This window comes from Columba livia, chromosome 3 (assembly GCF_036013475.1).
Source record: "Columba livia isolate bColLiv1 breed racing homer chromosome 3, bColLiv1.pat.W.v2, whole genome shotgun sequence".
Lineage (NCBI taxonomy): Eukaryota > Metazoa > Chordata > Aves > Columbiformes > Columbidae > Columba > Columba livia.
In genome coordinates this window covers 20696381-20716491 of record NC_088604.1, presented here as the reverse complement: position 1 = coordinate 20716491, position 20111 = coordinate 20696381, and the positions used below count along the sequence as shown (strand labels likewise).

The 20111-nt window shown below is 35.1% G+C and overlaps 1 protein-coding gene across 3 annotated transcripts in view; it reads left to right on the top strand.

The window, feature by feature from the left end:
* SNTG2 (syntrophin gamma 2) overlaps positions 1-20111 on the top strand; it is a 269806-nt gene that overhangs the window by 103998 nt on the left and 145697 nt on the right. For 2 of the 3 annotated variants that reach the window (XM_065056001.1, XM_065056000.1), the window contains exons 3-4: positions 12124-12180; positions 12277-12334. In XM_065056001.1, coding sequence (XP_064912073.1) covers positions 12124-12180; positions 12277-12334 — 115 coding nt within the window. The remainder of the gene's footprint in view (positions 1-12123; positions 12181-12276; positions 12335-20111) is intronic. The other variant, XM_065056002.1, reaches the window with a different exon arrangement.

Genomic DNA, 20111 nt, shown 5'->3' with positions numbered 1-20111 from the left:
TGCTTTCTATCCTTTTGGGAACTTCAAGTGGGTGCTTAAAGAAAGACTCTTCCTTTTGAAACTAACATCACTTGTATGGAGAAAATACATTATTTAATCATTTGCTATTTGTTTTCCATTCTCTGGAAAACTGACCTAGATATTTAGAAGATAGCTATCAAGTAATTCCGTAGGATCTTTATTAAGAAAGATCATAAGCTTGTGTTGCTGTCACTTCCAGAACAGTTAAAAGTTTGTATCACAAAATAAATAATAAATACTAGTATTTATCATCATGACAAAAAAAAGCCTTTATTGTTAATTAAAAAAACAGTAAATAGCTGAAGTAAAAAGGCTAATAAATGTAACAGAACAGAAGAATGGAAAGGGCACCACAGATATACCTGAAAAATAATCTCCCTGAGACCTGGGAAGAGTCCAGCTGAGGGTAAGAATTCGTCATACCAACAGGACAGAAAAGAAAGGCAGCACAACAGTGTTTTTACTACATGGTAGATGAGGCGTATGTACAAACATGTGCCCTTTATTAAAATTGCAATTAATCTATTAAACACAGAGCTATGATAGACTGTCTGGCTTGGTAAATCAGTACTGTATATATTGTGGGAGCTGGTGTAGCAGTTTAAAATCTTCACCAGTTAGGGACAAATATCTGACTGCAATGGAAGCAAAAGTGTTTCCAGTTACGGTGTGTAGGGTGGTGTTGGGTGCAATCTCTACTGCTCATCTTTGTCTTCACTCCAGCCAACGTGTGAAATGTTGTGCAAAGTGAATGCAAGTGAAATTACTCAGATAAAGAACAGCTGTGTTCTGGCAGGATTTAGCTGTAATTCATTGTTATAGGATGCCTTTTTACTTAAAAGGAATCAGCTTTTTTTTAATGGGAAAAGAAAGAAGTATGATCATATTTTGCCACTGGGTTTTGTGTCTGTTGTTAGTAACTCTGAGAATCCATATCTGTAGATGATCTGCATAGACTGAACCTGTATCATCAGTCCTGTCCCAAAATAAGCATCTTAAAACTCAGTGTAGGAGTTCCTGAGGATTATTGTGAAATCATACCAAGACTAAATGTGCTTTATTCAGACATGTTTAATATGATCACCAAAGCCTGGAGAATACGCTATGGTGGGGTTTGTCACAGCCATCTTTACTAGAACAGATCATGGAATAATTTAGATTGAAAATGACCTCTCAAGGTCATCTAATTTAAGCCACTGCTCAAAGCTGGATAAATTCCAAGTTTGGGCAAGTTGCTGAGAGCTTTGTCCATTCATGCTTGGAGTATCTTCAAGGACAGAGATGCTAGCACCTCTCTGGGCAGCCACTTCTTAACTGTTTCACTGAAATTATTTCACGTTGTCACTCTCAATTGGAATTGCCTTTGCTGCAAGTTGTGGCTTTTGCCTCTCATCTTTTTATTGGTGCATCCATGAGAACAATGTGGTTCTGTTTTTTGTATAATTCTCTTTTAGTTTGGTAGGCTTTGAAAATAAAATGGGTGACTTCATTTCACTCTAAAACAAAAACAAAACAACCCCCCTGCAAAACTTTGATCTACATTAGTGGAAACAGTTATAATAATGTGAACCAGTAAAAATATCGTATTATGCCATATTTAATAAGGATTCTTTGCAGGTGTCCTGGATCTTCATTAGCATGTGAAAGGGTCTGCTTTGTCTCTATGCAAGATTCAATAGTGACTGGCATGCCTCAGTCGATTTTCATAGCTGCATTTGTCCTGTTCCTTTTGTGAGAAGGTGAGATCATGTGCAATGCAAGGAGTGAAGTTTCAAAACTCCCTTTCCCGTTCAAAATAATATTTTCCTTTCCTTCTACACGTTCATTATTACAACTTGACTCCTTTTCATGGAAGTAGAGAAGTAGGCATCCCATTAAAAAATAAACAGACATGGGACTGAAGTTTATTCAGGTACCCTTTGAGCAAAAAGCTTTTCCTGAAGGTCAAACGTTATAGCCAACAGTGGAGCAAATAACATTCTTTGATTTACACCCCACACTCAATATAGTTTTACAGAAAAGTTGTTATATTATTTTTCAATGCATTTTTTTTTTTTTATTGCTTACCTGGTTAACTGTAAGATTGTGGTAGTTACAGTTCCTGAGACGGCAGTATTAATGACTTGTGGAAAAGCATAGGCATGGCACTTTCAGCCTGACCGAAGTGGCTGTAACTCTGACATTTATGTTTTCTTCATGCTCTACTAATTTCTTAAGATTTGTGTATACTTGCTATTTTTAATAAAAGCTGTGGGACATATGTAAGTAGTAACAATAGTGAGTAAGGAAGCAATCAAAGCTTTCTGGCTTCTAGTTAAGTGCTCTTTGACCCTGGACTGTCATGTACCAGTCTTAGGCGATGGCACTGCAGTTCATCTGACATCTGTGAAACATCATATGGTGTCTTTACATTCTCAAAGGATCTGTTTCTTTAGTCATTTTTTTATTTCATAACTTCCTTATCATAGCTTCAAGAGTTACTGAAGAAAAGGAAGACAAGATCTGGCTGTTGTGTTGAGTACCTGTCTTTATCTTCTTACCCATTCTGGTGTTGGACTGTTTCTTCCCTTGTGTCCATGCAGGGCAGGTTGCAGAATTCTCTTTTAACTCTTCGTATTGCACTTTCTTGTCTTGCTTCTTCGTTTCTCCTACATGTTTCCCAAGGGCCTGGGTAGCAAGCTCTGCAATGCAGCAATGAATGATTTCTTGGCTCACGTTTTCCTGTCTTCTTTTTTAGCCACTTACTTTGCTTGAGGAATAGTCTTTTGTCTATTAAGGTAATAGTCTGTTGTGATTTGAGCATGGGGACTAGACAGGCTCAGGTACCAAGACATGTTTTATCATGGCTATATTTAATGTTGAGAAGTCACTTAGCATCCAGGTCGCACAGTGGGGGAGATGCCCACCCAGGACAGAAGCCAGCACAGTGGCTTCCCACTTGATGTCCCTGCCCCATGGCAGCGGGATGGGGCAGCCCAGGAAGACACTGCACGTGTCAGCACTGTGGTCTTACAATTACTGAATAGAAGGGAAAAGAATAAAAATGAATCAAAGTGCTGGCAATCTTTGTCTTTGAGCCTATTCTAGCCATTGCAAATGGTCTTGTTTCTTAGAACAGTTTCAACAAAATCTGAAGAAGATGGGCTGTTTAAAGTGTGCTGGCAGTTTGTTTGGGAATTATGTATGCATTCATTAATATTTTCATGTAGAGTGGCACAGAATTGGAATATATGGTACATATAGAATCTTTTTCCAAACGTACCCATCTATATCAATGAATGTGGAATGCTTCAAGATGACTTCCCTTCTGAAATCCCTTAAGTACATTGTCCGTTAAGATAGATATATATATATATATGTAATTTTTCCTCATGAAAGATCCTTTGCCACAAGTGCCAGTCCTAGGTATTAACAATCAGGTGGTAGGCATTGACAGGTGGATATAAAATCTTACTAAAAGCAGTACGAAAACTAAGGACTGTAAGTGCCTTCTTACGTTGCCCATTAAGCTCCAGTCATTTCACTTCATATGAATGAATACTAAGACATAAAAGACCTTTCCAGAGACAAACTCTTCTGTGGAGTCATTGTGTTTTAAAATAATCTAGAAAGTTTTTTGTCGAGAGCTTTCTCATACATAAGACAGATATTTGACCATGTAATTTCAAAATGATTGATACTTTCAAATATAATTTAGAAAACTTTTAAAACTACAGGATTTTTTTTTCAGCTATATCATTCCTAGTATTTGTTATAAGCAGCATTTTATACCTTCTGTTACCAAGCAGCCTCATCTCTATACAGTCGTTTGCATGGTGTTCTTCGGTATGATGTCTGTGTCTCATTTGATTTAAAAATTATATTATATCTGTTTTTTAATATAGTCTTGCCAGGCATCATTCTTCGAGTTCTTGAAAGTTTCTGCCTCACTAGTCTTTATTTCAGTATTGATGACTGAGACCTTTTAAGGCTCTCCTCCACCCATCTGTACAGTTATACATGCTGTTCCAGTCTAGGGCTCTTCTGGATTTGGCTTTCTCTGATTTCTAACACTATTTGGAGCTACATGTACACAAAAGATACAGGCTGAATTTAAGAATGTGAACTTGTGCTGCTTTCATCTGTGGATTATGTATATCAGCATCTCGAGTTGGGGCAAAATCTTTTCTGCTTGTTCACATCTTCAACAGTTGGTTCTGCAGTGCCCTTCTTTGCCCTGGTACACAGAATGTGATATTATTTTGAAATAAACCCCCTGTCTCTGACCTATATGCTTTGATGAGATTCAAACCCACTGTTCGTGCTCTGGCCCTCCTGCAGAGTAAGTGTTATTCCATGAGGGTGGTATTGACAGAAAGACAGACTGATCACACCTAAATATTGCTTCTAATGCAAAATTTAAAATCTATCCTTCCACTATCCAGCTACACCGATTTTTGTCCCTAAAATTTGCTTCTGGTTTTGTACCCAGCTAGCAGCTCAGTGGCTGTAAATGTCTTCCACAAAGAGTAGGCTGCTTTCTTAAATGCAGTTTGGTTGTCTTTGAACATATGCAATCTTGTTCAGTCAACACCCATAGCTCCAGTGTTTTCATGCATCAGAACAAGACAATGGTTTTGCTCAGACATGTGCAATTAGATAATATGATTTTCCTTTACTACTTAAAGAATAACAAAAGTGAAAATTTTAGTGGCCTTCTCAGGATTACAATTTGTTGTTCAAAGAGAAAATACATTTCCAAAATACATATTCTTCCACCATAGAAGGTCCAAATATGACAGCCAGCCTACCCGCTCAAAGAACTGCTTGACATAAAGCAGATCAAACCACCTGTCAGCACTTAGCAGGTAAATCTGCCTTCTCTTTCCATTGCTGGTACATTAGACACTGATCAATGCATTTGTTTCTCAGAACTTAGATGCTGGAGTATGTCATGGCCAAATTGTTACCCTAATTCTTAAACATAGTGGTAGGCATTACAGAGCCAATATTGCTTTGAGAAACAGGTAATAGGATCCTTGACAACTTGCAACAATAAGAGGTCTCAGAAAGATAGGAATATTTCATGTTGGTATCCTAGGCAGTTACAGTTTTAATAACTACATTCTGTCTATTTAAATGTTTCCTGAGGTCTCATGCAGGGCACTTATTCTTCCCCTCATCTCCTAGAAACAGAAAACAAAACAAAACATGCCTCCTATGTGGTGTGCTATGGGAGGTACATAATTACTTCTGCTTTGTAGGACAACTGGAATGAGTGATTGTTATAGCATAGACATCGAGTACTTTGGGAGCCTTCAGAATGAAGGGTTTTAATAAACTGTAGATACTATTAAAGGATATCATTAGCAAAACAAAATGCTAGTTTAAAAGAAAAAAAAAATAATTTCAGCTTTCCTGTTCAGATTGATAATTAGTAAACTTTCTAACAAGTTCTCCTTGCCTATAATGAAATAAAATTATACAAGCATCATAGTGTTTGTTTGGGTTTTGTTGGTTGGTTGCTTGCTCGCTTGCTTTTTTTAAGACTGGTACAGATGTCTGCCTCATTTTAGCCTTAAACCATAAACAAATTAGTCTGAAAAGAAAAATATATATATATATATAGCCTGCAGGCAACTAAAAAGTGAGACAAGTTGTTTGCATGTTTGACTGAGACATAAACACTTTTTTTTTCAGCTGCATATGTGCATGACTATCATTAATGTCACAAAAAGAGGTTTTTTTCCCACAAATATTGCAATTCAGTTTTGGCAAGAAGCTCTGGAGTAGGATGTTCTTTCATGGCTGCTTGCAAAGCTAGTGTGGGTTTCTGTCCAAATTTTTTGTAATAATAAAATGTTGTCATTACATAAGAAGTTCAGAACTGAGTCAGACCTAAAATCTACCGAGCCCACTGTCGATTTTCAAACAGCAGCAATTAATGCTTCCCTAGAAAAGACAAACAGGGCAAGAATATGTGATGCTTCTCTTAACACTTCCCCTACCACTATTTATTCAGTGCCTTCTTGAGAATAATGTAGTTTTGTATTAGGACTTAACAGATTTGTCCAGTATCCCCATGAACACCTGTAGATTTTCAAAGTCCAGATTTTTTTTTCTCACCAGACTCTAGAGTCTGCTACACATTGCACAAAGAATCACATCTTTTTGTTTGTTCTGATCCTCGTTCCTAACAGTATCATTTGATGCCTCCTAGTTTTTGTACTGGAAAAGGCTAAAAAAAATGGTTTCCATTAACTGTCCACTGTGCAACTTATTGTATCGCAAGAGCCTCCCAATTCCCAGTCTGTCTCTGTTCCTGGATGAAGACTTGTAGCCTATTCTGTTATTCCTTTTACAGGTGCTGTTTTGTGCATCCATCATCCTTATTGGCTTTTTCTTAACCTTTTCTAGCAGTTTCAGGTATGAGGGACTGAAAGAGTGTCCAGTTTTCAAGGTGGGGTGAACTTTGGATTTCTACAGTGGTATAATGATGTTCTTTGTCTCTGATGTTTTGCTAAGACTTCCAGAAATTTGTAGTTTTGACCACTGCTGCACACTGCACTGGTGATGTAATGGAACCATCTGCTTTAACCCCAAGGTCTTACTCCTTAATAGAAATGACTGATTCAGAATCAATCCTGATTCCTTATTTAAGTAATGCACATGGGAAAATAACCTCTCTCACTAACTTTGATCTGCTATTGTATTTTGTATGCTGTTTAGTTGCCTGCTTGCTATTTTGTAAGATGTTCTGCAAATATTTTCAGTTTACTTATTTTTCCTGTCTCAGTAAGAAGCAAAGTTAATCTTACTGCTCCTCTCCCCTCTCCCCTCTCTCCTCCTGTAACAGTAATAGTAGAACTTCACTGAGGACCTTCCTACATTGTGAGAATTATGCATTTAATCCATCCCTTTGTTTTCTATGTATTCTCTCACTAATTTTACTTAGCAATATATCTCTGCAAGACCTTTCCCTCATTGTTCCTATGTTTTCATAACTTGCTTTTAAAAAATATGCAGTCTCTTCCAAGATAAATGAAGTTCATCACAGTATCTCTCGATTTTGGGGTTTTGTTATAGTTTCTTTCACTAAGACTTTTTTTTTCCCCTCCTCTGTAGTTTGTTCTAATTAGTTTAGCAGGCCTTAAGTTGCCTAAGCCTTAACTGGAACCTCTTATAAAAAATTGAGATTTTGTTTTCCATGTTACAGTCTTTGTGTATCAAGGCTTCATTGAGAAATACCATGCCAGTGCTCCTGCTTTGATTTATTCCTGAGTTCATTTAAGCCTAAGGTGAATGCTACCTGACCCTGGTGATTTGCTGCTGTTATCTAGTCAATTTGCTTCTAAAGTGGTTTCAAAGTCAGACAGATCCATACATCCTTTGTGCTACAAAGAACGTTGGAGGAACGTCTCCAGTTTCACACTAATGAAAAGTGTTCATTTATCTTCCCTTCAGTAGGCTTATTTTCTCTGAGTGTGCCTTTTATATCTTGATCATAAATCGGCCCTGCAATTTCTTTGGCAGACCTCCTACTCCTGATAGATATGAAGATTTATTACTAATTTAAATTCTTTTTGGCAGTTGTTCGACCGCTTTTTACTGTTACTGCCTCATTCTGTTTTTCAGTTAGATTTCCATATGTTCCTCTTTCTTGTCTTCATTTGAATATGGTGTCCATCAGTCCTTACATGTAGTAACCTCTCTTAACATCTTTAGCCATGAAGTTTTCCTTTTTGTCTTAATGAAGCCTTTCTAATAAGTGGCATTCATTGGTTCTGTGCTTCCAGTGCGGTACCCTTGAGTATCCTTCATACTGCCTGTAAAGTTTTACTTTTCTTAGCTGCCCCCTTAATTTTTCCTTTCAAAAAGATTCCTTACTTTTGCATCAGACCATAACAGCATTAGTTAGAGTGGATAGAGAGGTCAAATAAAAGAGAATTACTGTTAAGCAAGTTTCCCTACCAAACCTGAAATTTAATTCAGTAGTGCCTTGCTTTCAGTAGCTCTCTAATGTTGAATCTCCCCTAAATTACCCACAGATTTTGTTTTGTTTTGTTTTGACTCAGTAAAGTGAGCATCTGTATGATGAATTAACAGCCCAAATGAAGAACTCAATGGAAACTAGCCTTTAGTGAACCATGCTAATTTGTTTTTTCCCATTTTTTTTTCTTAAAATTCCTCTTTTAAAATAAAGTTACAAAATCAAATATTAGGAAGTTAGAAATATACAGGCTATTGTCTCTTGAATCCTAGCTTTGTGTTGTCTTCTTTCTTGGAAGATATGCAGAGAATGGGTTGAGAGGTTACAGAAAGAAGTAGTGAATGATCCTTGCCCTGAAGTAGTGGTGCAATATAATCCTAGATGGGTCATGTACATAAATTAGCACCAAATTAATGCTACTGATCAGGAATTAGGTGCATCTTATCTTCTAATGTGCAATTATGATATGTTAAAATATGTTAAAATGCTGGACTTTCAAGCTAAGACTGAAGCTGGTCAACAAGATACTTTGAACAGACAAATTTCATACAAATACTTACAAAAAGCACTTAGGCATTTCAGATCAATAAAACAGAATTGTCCTTAAATCTTTTTATTCCTCTATTGGTACCATGTAGAATGATGATACCTTTGGCAGTATCATTTGTGTTGATGTACCTAAATATTGTACTGCTTACTAGCCCATGAGTATTTTAGTAATACCACATTTAGAAAAAAAGTCATGTTGATGAAATGACATAAAAGATCATACTTTAAATAAAGGTTAAAAAAGTATTTCTGTATACTGTAAGATATAAGGGCCACATTAATATTTAAGTAAGTTTCTAAAATAATCCAGTTGTGTGTCATAGTACAAAAATGTAAATTTTTGTCTTCTGTCTGTAGTCTGAATGTGTCTGTTTTCCACATCAAGTCATTTAAATTGTCACTGTGTGTAAGATTTGGTGATCTGCCAAGGAAGATACTTTAAAACTGCTTGATCATCCCTGAAATTGCTTAAAGAAAGCTAAATATATTTAACTCCTGGTGTCTGTTTCACTACTACACACATTTCTGGAGCTCTTTGCCATTCGTGTGGCTCTTGCCTGCTACCTCTCCAATTTATTTGCACCGTTTTCAAAATGAGCATATCAGAACTAGCTGGATCATTGTGTGTGGACCACTGCCAGATACAGAAATAATTTATAGTTTCTGCTCCTTCTTAGTACTCCCCTGGTGATATAGGATTACACTAGTGATTTTGGCCATGGCATTACACATGAATGTAGTTTATTTTCTCACTCTCAGTATGACTCATGTTTGGTTTTTTTTCAAGACCACCTTTTGCCAGACAGAGTGCTTTTCTCTATTTGTTTGAACGTTTTTTCTTGTTACAAGGAAGAGCTGAAATGACTTTGACTTTTAGTTGCTGTTTGCTTAAAACCTGTTCTATTTAACATTGTGTTATCGTAAGTATTGCAATTAATTTAGATTATTTTTTTAGATCACTGTGCTGGTGGTTTGTTTGTTTGTTTGTTTTTAAATAACCCAAGTACTGTGACTATCCCAGAAGAACATACCCACTAAATATTGTCTTTATGTCAAATACATTTTGATATGGAATCTTTTAGCTAGCCAGTTTACATGTGCTTATAATACACCGTATTTTGAATAGTTTTGTTTTTAATCAAGCTTTTGTGGGGTGTGAGATCACTACCTTTAAAGGGTTACTACAAGACTGGTACTGTGTCATCAAGATTGGAAATTTCATAGAAAGTATTCATGTCATTTGAAAATGTATTTTCCATAAGAATTTTTCCATTTAAAATTATTCCTCTTTAAATCCTTATGAACCGGTTTTACTGTTATTCCATAAGGAAATGGATGGTTCATTGCCAGATTCATGATCATCTGACCTTAAAGCATTGTAATACAATGAAGATCCATGGCTCTATTTATATGTTTTCAATATTGACCCAGTATTAGCTTTTTTCTAATCTTCTGAAATTGTATGACACTCATTTTTTTAAAAAAATCTAAATCAATAACAACAATCTATCTATAGAAAATGAAGTGTGATATTTGGTCTTATATGACTGCTAGTCATAAAAAATTATATATGATCATAAAATTAAAATAAGTTCATGTAAATGACCTTGATTATGACACTTAGTTATGCTCAGCTTTTGGCAATTTATTTTGCAGTTAGAACATCCTTAAAAGGAGGATGTTTTTGCATTTTTTAAATACAGCTGTAACTTAAAAATCTGTTATGTAGGAAACATTTAGGTATGTGTTTAATTCCTTGTTTCATAGTGTCCTTTAATACAATATTTGAAGCTCTGTAATAAGCAACTCTATGAACTATGAAAATGCAAAAATCAATATTATTATGATATATTATGCAATCACATTGCTTTGTAGGACTAGAAATTCAATTATATCATAAGTATCATCATTTGAAATGCACCTATCAACCATATACAAATACGTGTTATTTATAGTTCAATGCAAAAGATGCCAATTAATAACATCTTGCTTATCTTTTATAAAATGGCTAAAGCTTTCCATGTAGCATATTTGCATTTGTTGTCTAATAATACTAAAGGAATCTAAACAGACAAAATAGTTTTTCTATCATCTCCATGTGATGGGATATATTAGGATAATTTGTTTACAAAGTGTGAGTACAGGTGGAGGAAAACATGAATTAAATAAGCAAAGAGGATTTATGTCATAGAAAATGGTTGTTGGGAATGAGCCACTGAATTGAAGGGTAGAGACATATTTTAATTGAGATTGGATCTGAACTTTCCCAGTGTGTATGATAGTTTTGATGAAAAGTTTTAATGCAGTTCAAAATGAAGAAAAGAACCTATGAAACAATTTGAATTAGCAAAGATTTCAATAAAGCTGAATTATATTGTCTGAAATTTAATCATGGAAACCTTTTGATATAAATCAGGTACCACATGCCATAATACAATAGTTTTCCATTTTTAGTGCAGACTGGTGTAGTATAATGTTCATGGGAACACAAGAGAGCAATTTTGAAAATGTATGAGTGTTCTTAACCCTTTTTTACTATACGTATTATTTTTACCCTCCTAAAATGACAATGAAATGTATGATTTATGGTATTCCTCTTTCCCATGAGTCAATATGACTATATGTCTGTTAAGGTGAGTGTTAGAAAAAAAGCTGAAAAGAGCTTGTTAATATAAGATTATGAGCTAGACTACCATAATCAAAATTTACATTTATCTGGATTAGTGAAATAATGAAATACCGAATCAGGAAATATACATATAGAAGTAATCTCATCTATAATTTCGGATTTACAGGAAAAGAAAAAAAGTACCTTATACATTTGGGCATTACTGTTCTAGGGGGTGAAAGATGGCATTCTTTGCAGTGCTGTTTAGCAGCACAGTTTCAAAACAGTTCCCCTCAACTCTGTAATTATTGTCAACCAACGAAGTGCTATTATTATGTTGTCAGGCACCAAGATGTACACATTAATGAAATGTCAAATTCAGCATATTTTTAAACATATGATAGGTTGCCATAGAAAAATATTGATACATGTTTATGAACTTAAAACCTGAAATGCAAGAAAATAACCATCTGAAGGAGATTGTCACTAAAAGTATTTTGGCATATGCTGAAAAAAACTGGAATAGGTCTGAGGATATGGATTGGAAAGCATTGGTATTTGTGCTTGAAAAATGAAAATAAATATAATGTGCATACATGATAGCAGTTGAAGGTAAATCAGCTATGAAATGTACATCTTAAAGCTATTAATGTAGTTTTCTCATGAGAACATTGACAAAACAGAGCAAAAGCATATAAAATTTTCTGTTTAGGCAGAATATCACTTCAGCAATAGAAAAACATACTGAAAATCTGCGTGCACTATTCAAACACAAGTTCTGCTCTCTATGGTAAGGAATTAAAAAATGCTTATAAATCTTTATTTAATGATACTTCAGAACTGAACTTGACCACTCAGATTCTAGGGAACATTGGAGAATTAGTTTTTTAAAACATATAGAATTTAGAAACATCTTCTATGCTTATTCAGAAATTGTGTTTTCACCTAAATTTATTTTTTCTACAATTTTTTAAAGCACAGAACTGTTACACTTCATAGACAACCAGTTGGTGGCTTGGGCTTAAGCATAAAGGTATGGATAATTTCTCATTTCTTCTTTTAACTTTTAGCATGGCTAGTTCATTTCAGTTTTAATTGAGATCTCATGGTTACTATGCATCTTTTACAGGGTGGTGCTGAGCACAAAGTGCCTGTCGTCATATCAAAAATATTTAAAGACCAAGCAGGTAATATATGTTTATGTTATTTACATATACAATACTGTAGTATATGTGTTTTTTTAAAAAAATTAAATGTTCTTTAAACTGAGAATGAAAACATATGTATGGCTTATTCTTTCAACCTCACACTATCTTTAAGTCTTTCTATAAATGTCCAAATAGTCTATGTGCCTTGGCATTGAATTTATAATCTGTTCAAGTTTTTAGGGCCTGTGCTTGAAATTTTACTGGTAAGTAATAGTTTCAGAAAACATATTTTTCACTGCAGTAAGACAGTTGTGTTGTAAACAAAACATTTAAAGTTACTTATGAAACAAAACTATGACATAAGAAATCTATTTATGTACCTAACTTTAATAACCCAGAGGATAAACAAATATAAACCAAACATATTTTTTTCCCCACTCAGTCATTCACTGCTCTATGGTATGACTAACTGTGCCTGGGTGCAAACAGAGAGTGATTTGTAATGTTTATTACAGCAGTTGTAACACAAGGTTTAAATCAGTATAGTCTAACCCAGCTGAGTATTACACTGACATTTATTTAGCAAAAGGAACCTTTGAGGGACCATGTCAGACCTTGGACTGATCTTGGCAAATTGGAGACCTGCTCTGGAAAACAAAGGGCCCTGCAGAGGAGAGGGCTGAGAAGGGATCTTATCGATGCTTATAAGTATCTCAAGGGGGGGCGTCAAGACAATGGGACCAGACTCTTTTCAGTGGTGCCCAGTGATAGGATGAGGGACAACAGACACAGACTGAAGCACAGGAGGTTCCGTCTGAATATGAGGAGAAACTTCTTTACTTTCAGGATGACCAAACACTGGAACAAGCTGCCCAGAGAGGTTGTGGAGTCTTCTCTGGAGACATTCAAAACCTGGCTGGACACCTTCCTGTGTGATCTAGTCTAGGTGAACCTGCTTTAACAGGGATGCTGGACTAGATGATCTCCAGAGGTTCCTTCCAACCCCAACCATTCTGTGATTCTGTAAGAAAAGAACTGTTGCACATGGCTGCACAGTGCTGTGCAAGGTAAACTAAGGGTCTTAGCTTATCAAAACAAAAGTTGTATTTTCTCCTCTGGTGGACATGGACATGGGGAATAAATAGTTTGTTCTTTTCTTTGACGAAGCATTCTTTTACAGATTTTAAGATTTGTTGTTCTTCCATTATTAGCTTCTTTGTGTTTCTGTTCTTTAGAATCATTCTACCCAAATCATGTAACATTTCCTGTAAGCAAAGACAGAGCACTGCACTCTGACCCACTGTGCATGTCCCACTTCTTGGAGGACTCAAAGCCACTGACATGATCTTTTGAACTCATCAGCCTCTCTCCCTGCTTTGCTGCAGTGGAGATGAAGCACATTTGCTTGCTACCACGTTCAGCCTCATGCTTTACTGTAGTAAATTGCAGACTGCACGTGGTTTTTTCCTTTGCATTTTCTTCAGTGGGTCATTATTTTACTTGAAATTTAATACCTAAACTTGATAACCCATTTTCAGCTGATACCTAGTGAATATTGAATGGATTAGATATACCAGTATCCTGTAGGAAAGACTGCTTCAGGTTTCCTATGTACAGTACTTAAATATATTTCAGTATGATGAGGTTTTTTTATGATATTATTTCTGCAGTGAGGAAGAGGTGTTTTTATGTCAATTGTGTTATTGTATATGGAACAATAATAGGCTCCTTGAATATAAAGTATAATAAACCATGCTAAGAAAATACATAATAATAAAAATAAAATGAAAATAAGCATTCAGGTCTAAGGAGAGTACCTCAGGAAATTAATTGCCAACAAGGTAAGCTATTTCCTGCCCTCTTAGGACATAGTACTTTTAATTAAGTTTAGTAGTGAATTTGTATATGAAATACTTATATGCAGAGTTTTGTACATCGTAGGTAGTTTTTCATGGACTGCATTTATCTGTAGAGTAACAAGTGCAACAACAATTTTACGAGGTCGGCTGTTTACCTCAAATCTGAAAATCTCTCTTCAGAAGATGTTTGTTTTAAGATCTTGTAGCCATTTGTCCAAGGAACCTCCCAAGTGCGCAGTGGTTTTAACCAGAGGTCATGCTGTGTCACAGTGAGGCTGTATGTGCGTTCCTGACTGAATCAGTGGCTGCCGTGAGGACACTGTCACACCTGGCAAGGTCTGAAGTATGAGGTCAATATAGTATCAGTGGCACCACTGGTCTGAAGAAGCAAATCTCAGCCCTTCTTTCAGTGATTGTGGGGCTGGGTCAGGTGAACTCCTGAGTTCTCTTCCAGCATGAGTGATTTTGTGATTCATTTAGTGCTGCAGATGCTAAAGATCAGAGTTATGTAATATAAATGCTTTTTTTTTTTGTGCCACATTGCTTCTGCAGTCCCATTCTGGTTTGGAATGTTTACACAACAGAAAACAGTGTGGAGTTTTTGTTTATTTGTTTCTTCCAGAAAATGAATATTTCTAAAAAGCATTTTGAGAAAAATACATAAGTATAGTATATATATACAAGTATATGATATATATATAAGTATATAATACATATAAGTATAATAGAATAAAGCAGTTCCTCTTTTTTTTATATCTGTATGAACTTTGTGCTATCCTAAACAATGTAATTACTCAGCTTTGTACTTTTTTAAATTTTTCAAACATAGGAGAAGAGATTTTGTTGGTGTTGACTTAAGCAGCAGCTAAAGGTATTTGCACTTCAGTTGTTGAGATAGGGTGAACATTTAAGTTGTATTTGATTTTGTTATTCAACACAAGCACTTCTGTAGCAACAATAGTAAGAAATGCTATTCTTACACTTTTGACTGGCTTAGAGACCTCCCAGCTGTGATCACTGTGTTCATAACTTTCCAATTATGTTATCCTAGATCACTCTATTCAATAAGACTTTGCTGAACAAGTTCGCTGAAACATACAGAGAAGCTCAATTCGAGAGCACAGCTTTACATTTCTGAAATACAAGGTTAAGCGGTCATCCAGCGCTGGAGGCTTGATGTCCGATGTATTGCAAATCACAGTAAAGAGTGTCCTAAGTTTTTCCTGAGCACATGTCCTCAAGTGTATTAACTAAGAGCAAGTTTTGCTAATGTCAATGACTCATCAGCAAGTTCAGGCCTTTTACATTTTTCTGTGCATTCTGTCTTTGATTCTAACAAAGGTTACATTTTCTTCGTATCACCAAAGCTTTTGCTGAAGTGAATTTCAGAAGGAAAAAAATCCTGTGCCAGATAAGATGAGAACAAGTAAATGCAACCACATTTATAAATTCAAAAGTAAATTATACTTTTATATATATTTTATATATATATATATGTATATATATATATAAATGATACAATTATCTACAGAGTAATTTTAAGCCCATAGGTAATTTTTTCACTTCCCAAGCAATGATTTTTTTCTCCTGTCCATATATCACATCCTCCAGTTGACTCAGCATATTAACAGTGTTACTAATAATCTCTCATACTGTGAAAAGATACTATTGATGTTGAAGCTTCTCAGTTACATTTTTAAGACTGATTCATGCTTTCCCTGTATTTTTAAATGTAATTTAATACAGTATTGCTTTTCCTGTATTTTCCTTTCAAAACTGGTTTAAGAAATGGTAAATCAATATACAAGAGGTGATGATTTGCTTATAACCTCTAGGTGTGTATTATTATTATATATGTTTTATAATTAATATTAGCAATTTATTTATCGTAAAGACTGGAAGGTTTACAGTCAAATAAATATAGAGTCCTGGTCTCAGAGATGTGTAACTGAATATCCTGAACTTTGAAAGAAATCAGATCATTCAGGCTTATCCATAAGTTAAGGCTTAATCCTTAAGATATTTTGTCAGTTCTATTGAATATACTCTAAAATATCCTTATACTTTCACGTATTTACATCTTTCACTCTGTTATGTGATACTCCCATTTTTTAATTGCTAAAGACTCTTTATGAACTTGTGGAATCTGAAGTGTGGAGATTGAAAACAAATGGACTTTGACCTCATCATACATACAAGTGACTTATTGCATACAGTATGGGATATTTTAATTGTATAAGCAGCAAGCAATCAAATTTCTGTTTTGTGTTGCAGAATTATCAAGTTGGCAATCATATTTATTTACCTTGATGCATCTTCCTGTTTTGGTGAGACCTGCTGTAATAATCTGGCTACTGCTGTGAGCTCTGCTCATATCTCGTATAACATGTGGAGTCAGACAAGCAGCAACAGTGAAGCAGAACAGTGGGTTTAGCTCACTGAGGTGTGATGAAAATAGTTAAAACTAAATAAAGCCTGATAGAATAGGGATAATTTGCAGTATTCCAGTTTCAGAAAAAGTCCTCTCTTGAGACTCAGAATTGGTTAAAACCTAAATGTGAAAGCATTTTCCCACCTTCTGTGATAAAAGGTGACTTACGACTCATTCTGCTGTATTGAGGAATCTCCTGGTTTATGTGTTTACTCCACTTCTGACTGGGGATGCCAGATACCCTGGCAGGATTGGAACAAGCTCGGGATACTCAGCCACTAAAACATTCTTGGCTCAAAACCATATGCTCAGCAAAAACAGACTGTGTCCAAATATCACATCCTGGCTGCCTGCATTCAGGACCATCTGTTTGGATGACGTAGTGTCAGTTTGATGAGGGCTTTTAACAGTTTCACTTACACTAACACTTACATGCCAAGCAAAGATGGTTTAGTATGGAAGCTCACGTGATACTTCCCCATAGGTATTTTTCTCTGTGCTTACTCGCGTCATGCACAAGAGCAGTACAAGTAAGGTAACCCAGCCTAGTCTGAACAAGCTGGTAGTGATGACATGAGATGATAGTTCAGCTGCTAGCTGGTGTTTTTCATCCCCACAGCTGGACTCCCCTTTTCTTCATCAGCCTTTGAGATTCATAACGCTGAGCCAGCGAGGTCAAGATTAAGGATGAGTTAAGACCAAATGGGTATATTTGCATTTATAAGGAAGTGAGAGTGGATAAAAAATTTGTGTTACGCCTTATGCTAATGAAAATAAAGACTGAGCACAAGGCCAACTTTGAACTTGAGAAAGGCCTCATTGAACATAAGACATTTGAAGCTGGATGGCATTTAATATTTGTACATTGTTTCCTAATATCACTTACAAATTTATTTAATATTTGTTAGGATTATTCGTATTTCCTATCATTAATTTTTGGTTATCTTTGCCAGTGTTACTTTTCTTTATTACTGGAAAGCTAATGATGTCTGAAGACGGCATCTACTCACCATTTTCTCTCTTGCACCTATGCCTCCAGCTCGAAATTTATTTTCAGAAGGCATAGAAGAACATTCTTAGTGTTTGGGATTTCAATTTTATTGTTGCTTCCTGGAGAGTAAGCAGGCTGCAAGGCAGTACCTCTTAATAGAAAGGACATCTTAATGAACCGTTAAAGATCAATCAATAAATAAAAGGAAGGTACTTTGATCCTGATTCAGGAAAGCACTTTTTGTTCAACCTAATAGTTAAGAACATACTTAAGGTCCAACAATACAAATAGCAGTCATATATTTAGTGAGAAGCATATATGTACATGAATTCTTGAGGTGAGGTTCTAGAACAATTTATTCTGCTGAGGTTTGTTTTAAGGGTTACATGCTGAAGCAAAAGACTTAAAAACCCTAAATCTAAAGGGTTCTTTGTGTAGAAGGATATAAAGAGTTAATTTTTAAGTGTTTATGGAACAGAACAGACATATACACAAAATCAGATCTAGTATATTTTTTAAGATGTTGCATTTTCCTGTTTTCAATGAAATGCGTATTTTTTTGTGTTAGAATTATTCATAAATAATTCCTGGACAAAAGAAATTTGAGATGAAATATTTGTAGATTTCCCTTTAGAAATTTTGTTTTGTAGTAGAATTTGTGTTAATTTTTTAATAGGTTTTATGAACTTAATTAATCCAGAACTCATTTTTACAGAGAAAACTAAATCATTCCCATTTTAGGTCGGTTTAAAGTTTGTTTTCATTCCTTTGATTTGGCTAAAAAACAACAGCAGTGAATTAGCTGTCTAGCTCTATATTAAGGCGGTTGGTTATGCACTTTCCCAAAATAAGGCTTTTTCTGTGTATACATCTGTATCTGTGTTGTGTGTCTAAAAATGTGTACATTAGGTTCCTGATACTGAATAATGTTTTTCTGTTAGCTGTATAAAGAAATGTCATTCAAACAGTGTATTTATGATCAAATTCTTCTTCATGCCTGTGAAGATCAAGGTTCAGTAAAAGAGAATTAGTTTTGCTTAACACCTATGCTAAAATCTAAAATGTTTATTGAAATTGTATTTCAGTTCTATAGGGTTTTATGATGAGTGATCTCTTTGGAAGGTACATTTTGCAGTTTATGAAACAGAAGGGTAGACATAAAATCTGAAAAACATTATTTGTAATTTCAGTGGACCTATAATGTGGTTATGATTATTCTACTCTAAACTAAATAGAGAAAAGTATGAAAAATACATTATATTGTTTTAGCTATCATCTGTTCCAGATTATAGTTGAGTGAATAAACTGTGGCCTTAGGATGCCATTCACCGCTGGCTGACAATGTAGTTCTCTTATGAACTGCAGAAATCTAATCAAATAGTAATTTTAAGCAGTGTTTTAATTTGTTCCACAACAGTCCAGGTTGAAGAAAAAGTTTAATGTTAATTGTTCTGTGCAGAAAAATTAAAGAACTTTATAGTATGTTTTCATTCGGATAATATGTTTGGGGGTGAAATGTCTGAAGTCCCTCTGAGAATGGGTGTTGTTTTGGATTTGGCACTTGCTCTTCCTCAGTGCTTGGTACAGAAACTGAAGAAGTGATTATCTAGGCAGAAAACATCTTTTTATTGTAACAAAGATTACCAAAGATAGTAATTAAAATCAGAGTAAAAGTCATTCAGATTATTTTGGGGCTGAAGCAGACAAGAATCATACACAGTATTTGATGGAAAGAACCAATGTAATGACCCTTCTGCTTGGAAATTATCTCACATGGAATAATATGAGAAAAATTAATATTATCCTTTGGCAATTTCAGAAAAAGTTTTATTTGGGGTCTTTTCACTGTTATCTTTCCCTTACTGATTTCTGAATTAGAGACTTTTTAGGCTATTTTATTTTATTTTATTGTAACTCATTTAAATAATGTATTTCTGCTATTTTTGACGTGTCTTCTTAGACTCCAAGTTTGTTTTCCAGTTATCACCTCCACAGCATTTAAAACTTTAGGCCATACATAATAGAATGTAATGGAAAGTTAGTTACATATTTTGGAAGAAAAGTCTGAAGATGCCAGATTATAATTTATTCCTTATGTAATGTTACCTGTTCATAACTTGCCTAACTTTGTATTATGTTATTCAACTCAGAAAGCCTTTTACATGTGATATTAATCATGTCTGTTGGAGCTAACTTTATGCCTTAGAATACTGCAATTATGTGATCAAATTAATCTTCCCTTACATTATACTATATTCCTTTGTCATTAATTAATTTTAAAATGCACGTGATTATTACAAAAACGTAAGAATAATTCTGAAAATATTACTGAGTTTAGATTGATTATCACAGAATCACAGAATGTTAGGGACTAAAAGGGACCTCGAAAGATCATCTGGTCCAATTCCCCCACGGGAGCAGGAACACCTAGATGAGGTTACACAGGAAGGTGTCCAGGCGGGTTTTGAATGTCTCCAGAGAAGGAGACTCCGCAACTCCCCTGGGCAGCCTGTTCCAGTGCTCTGTCACCCTCAC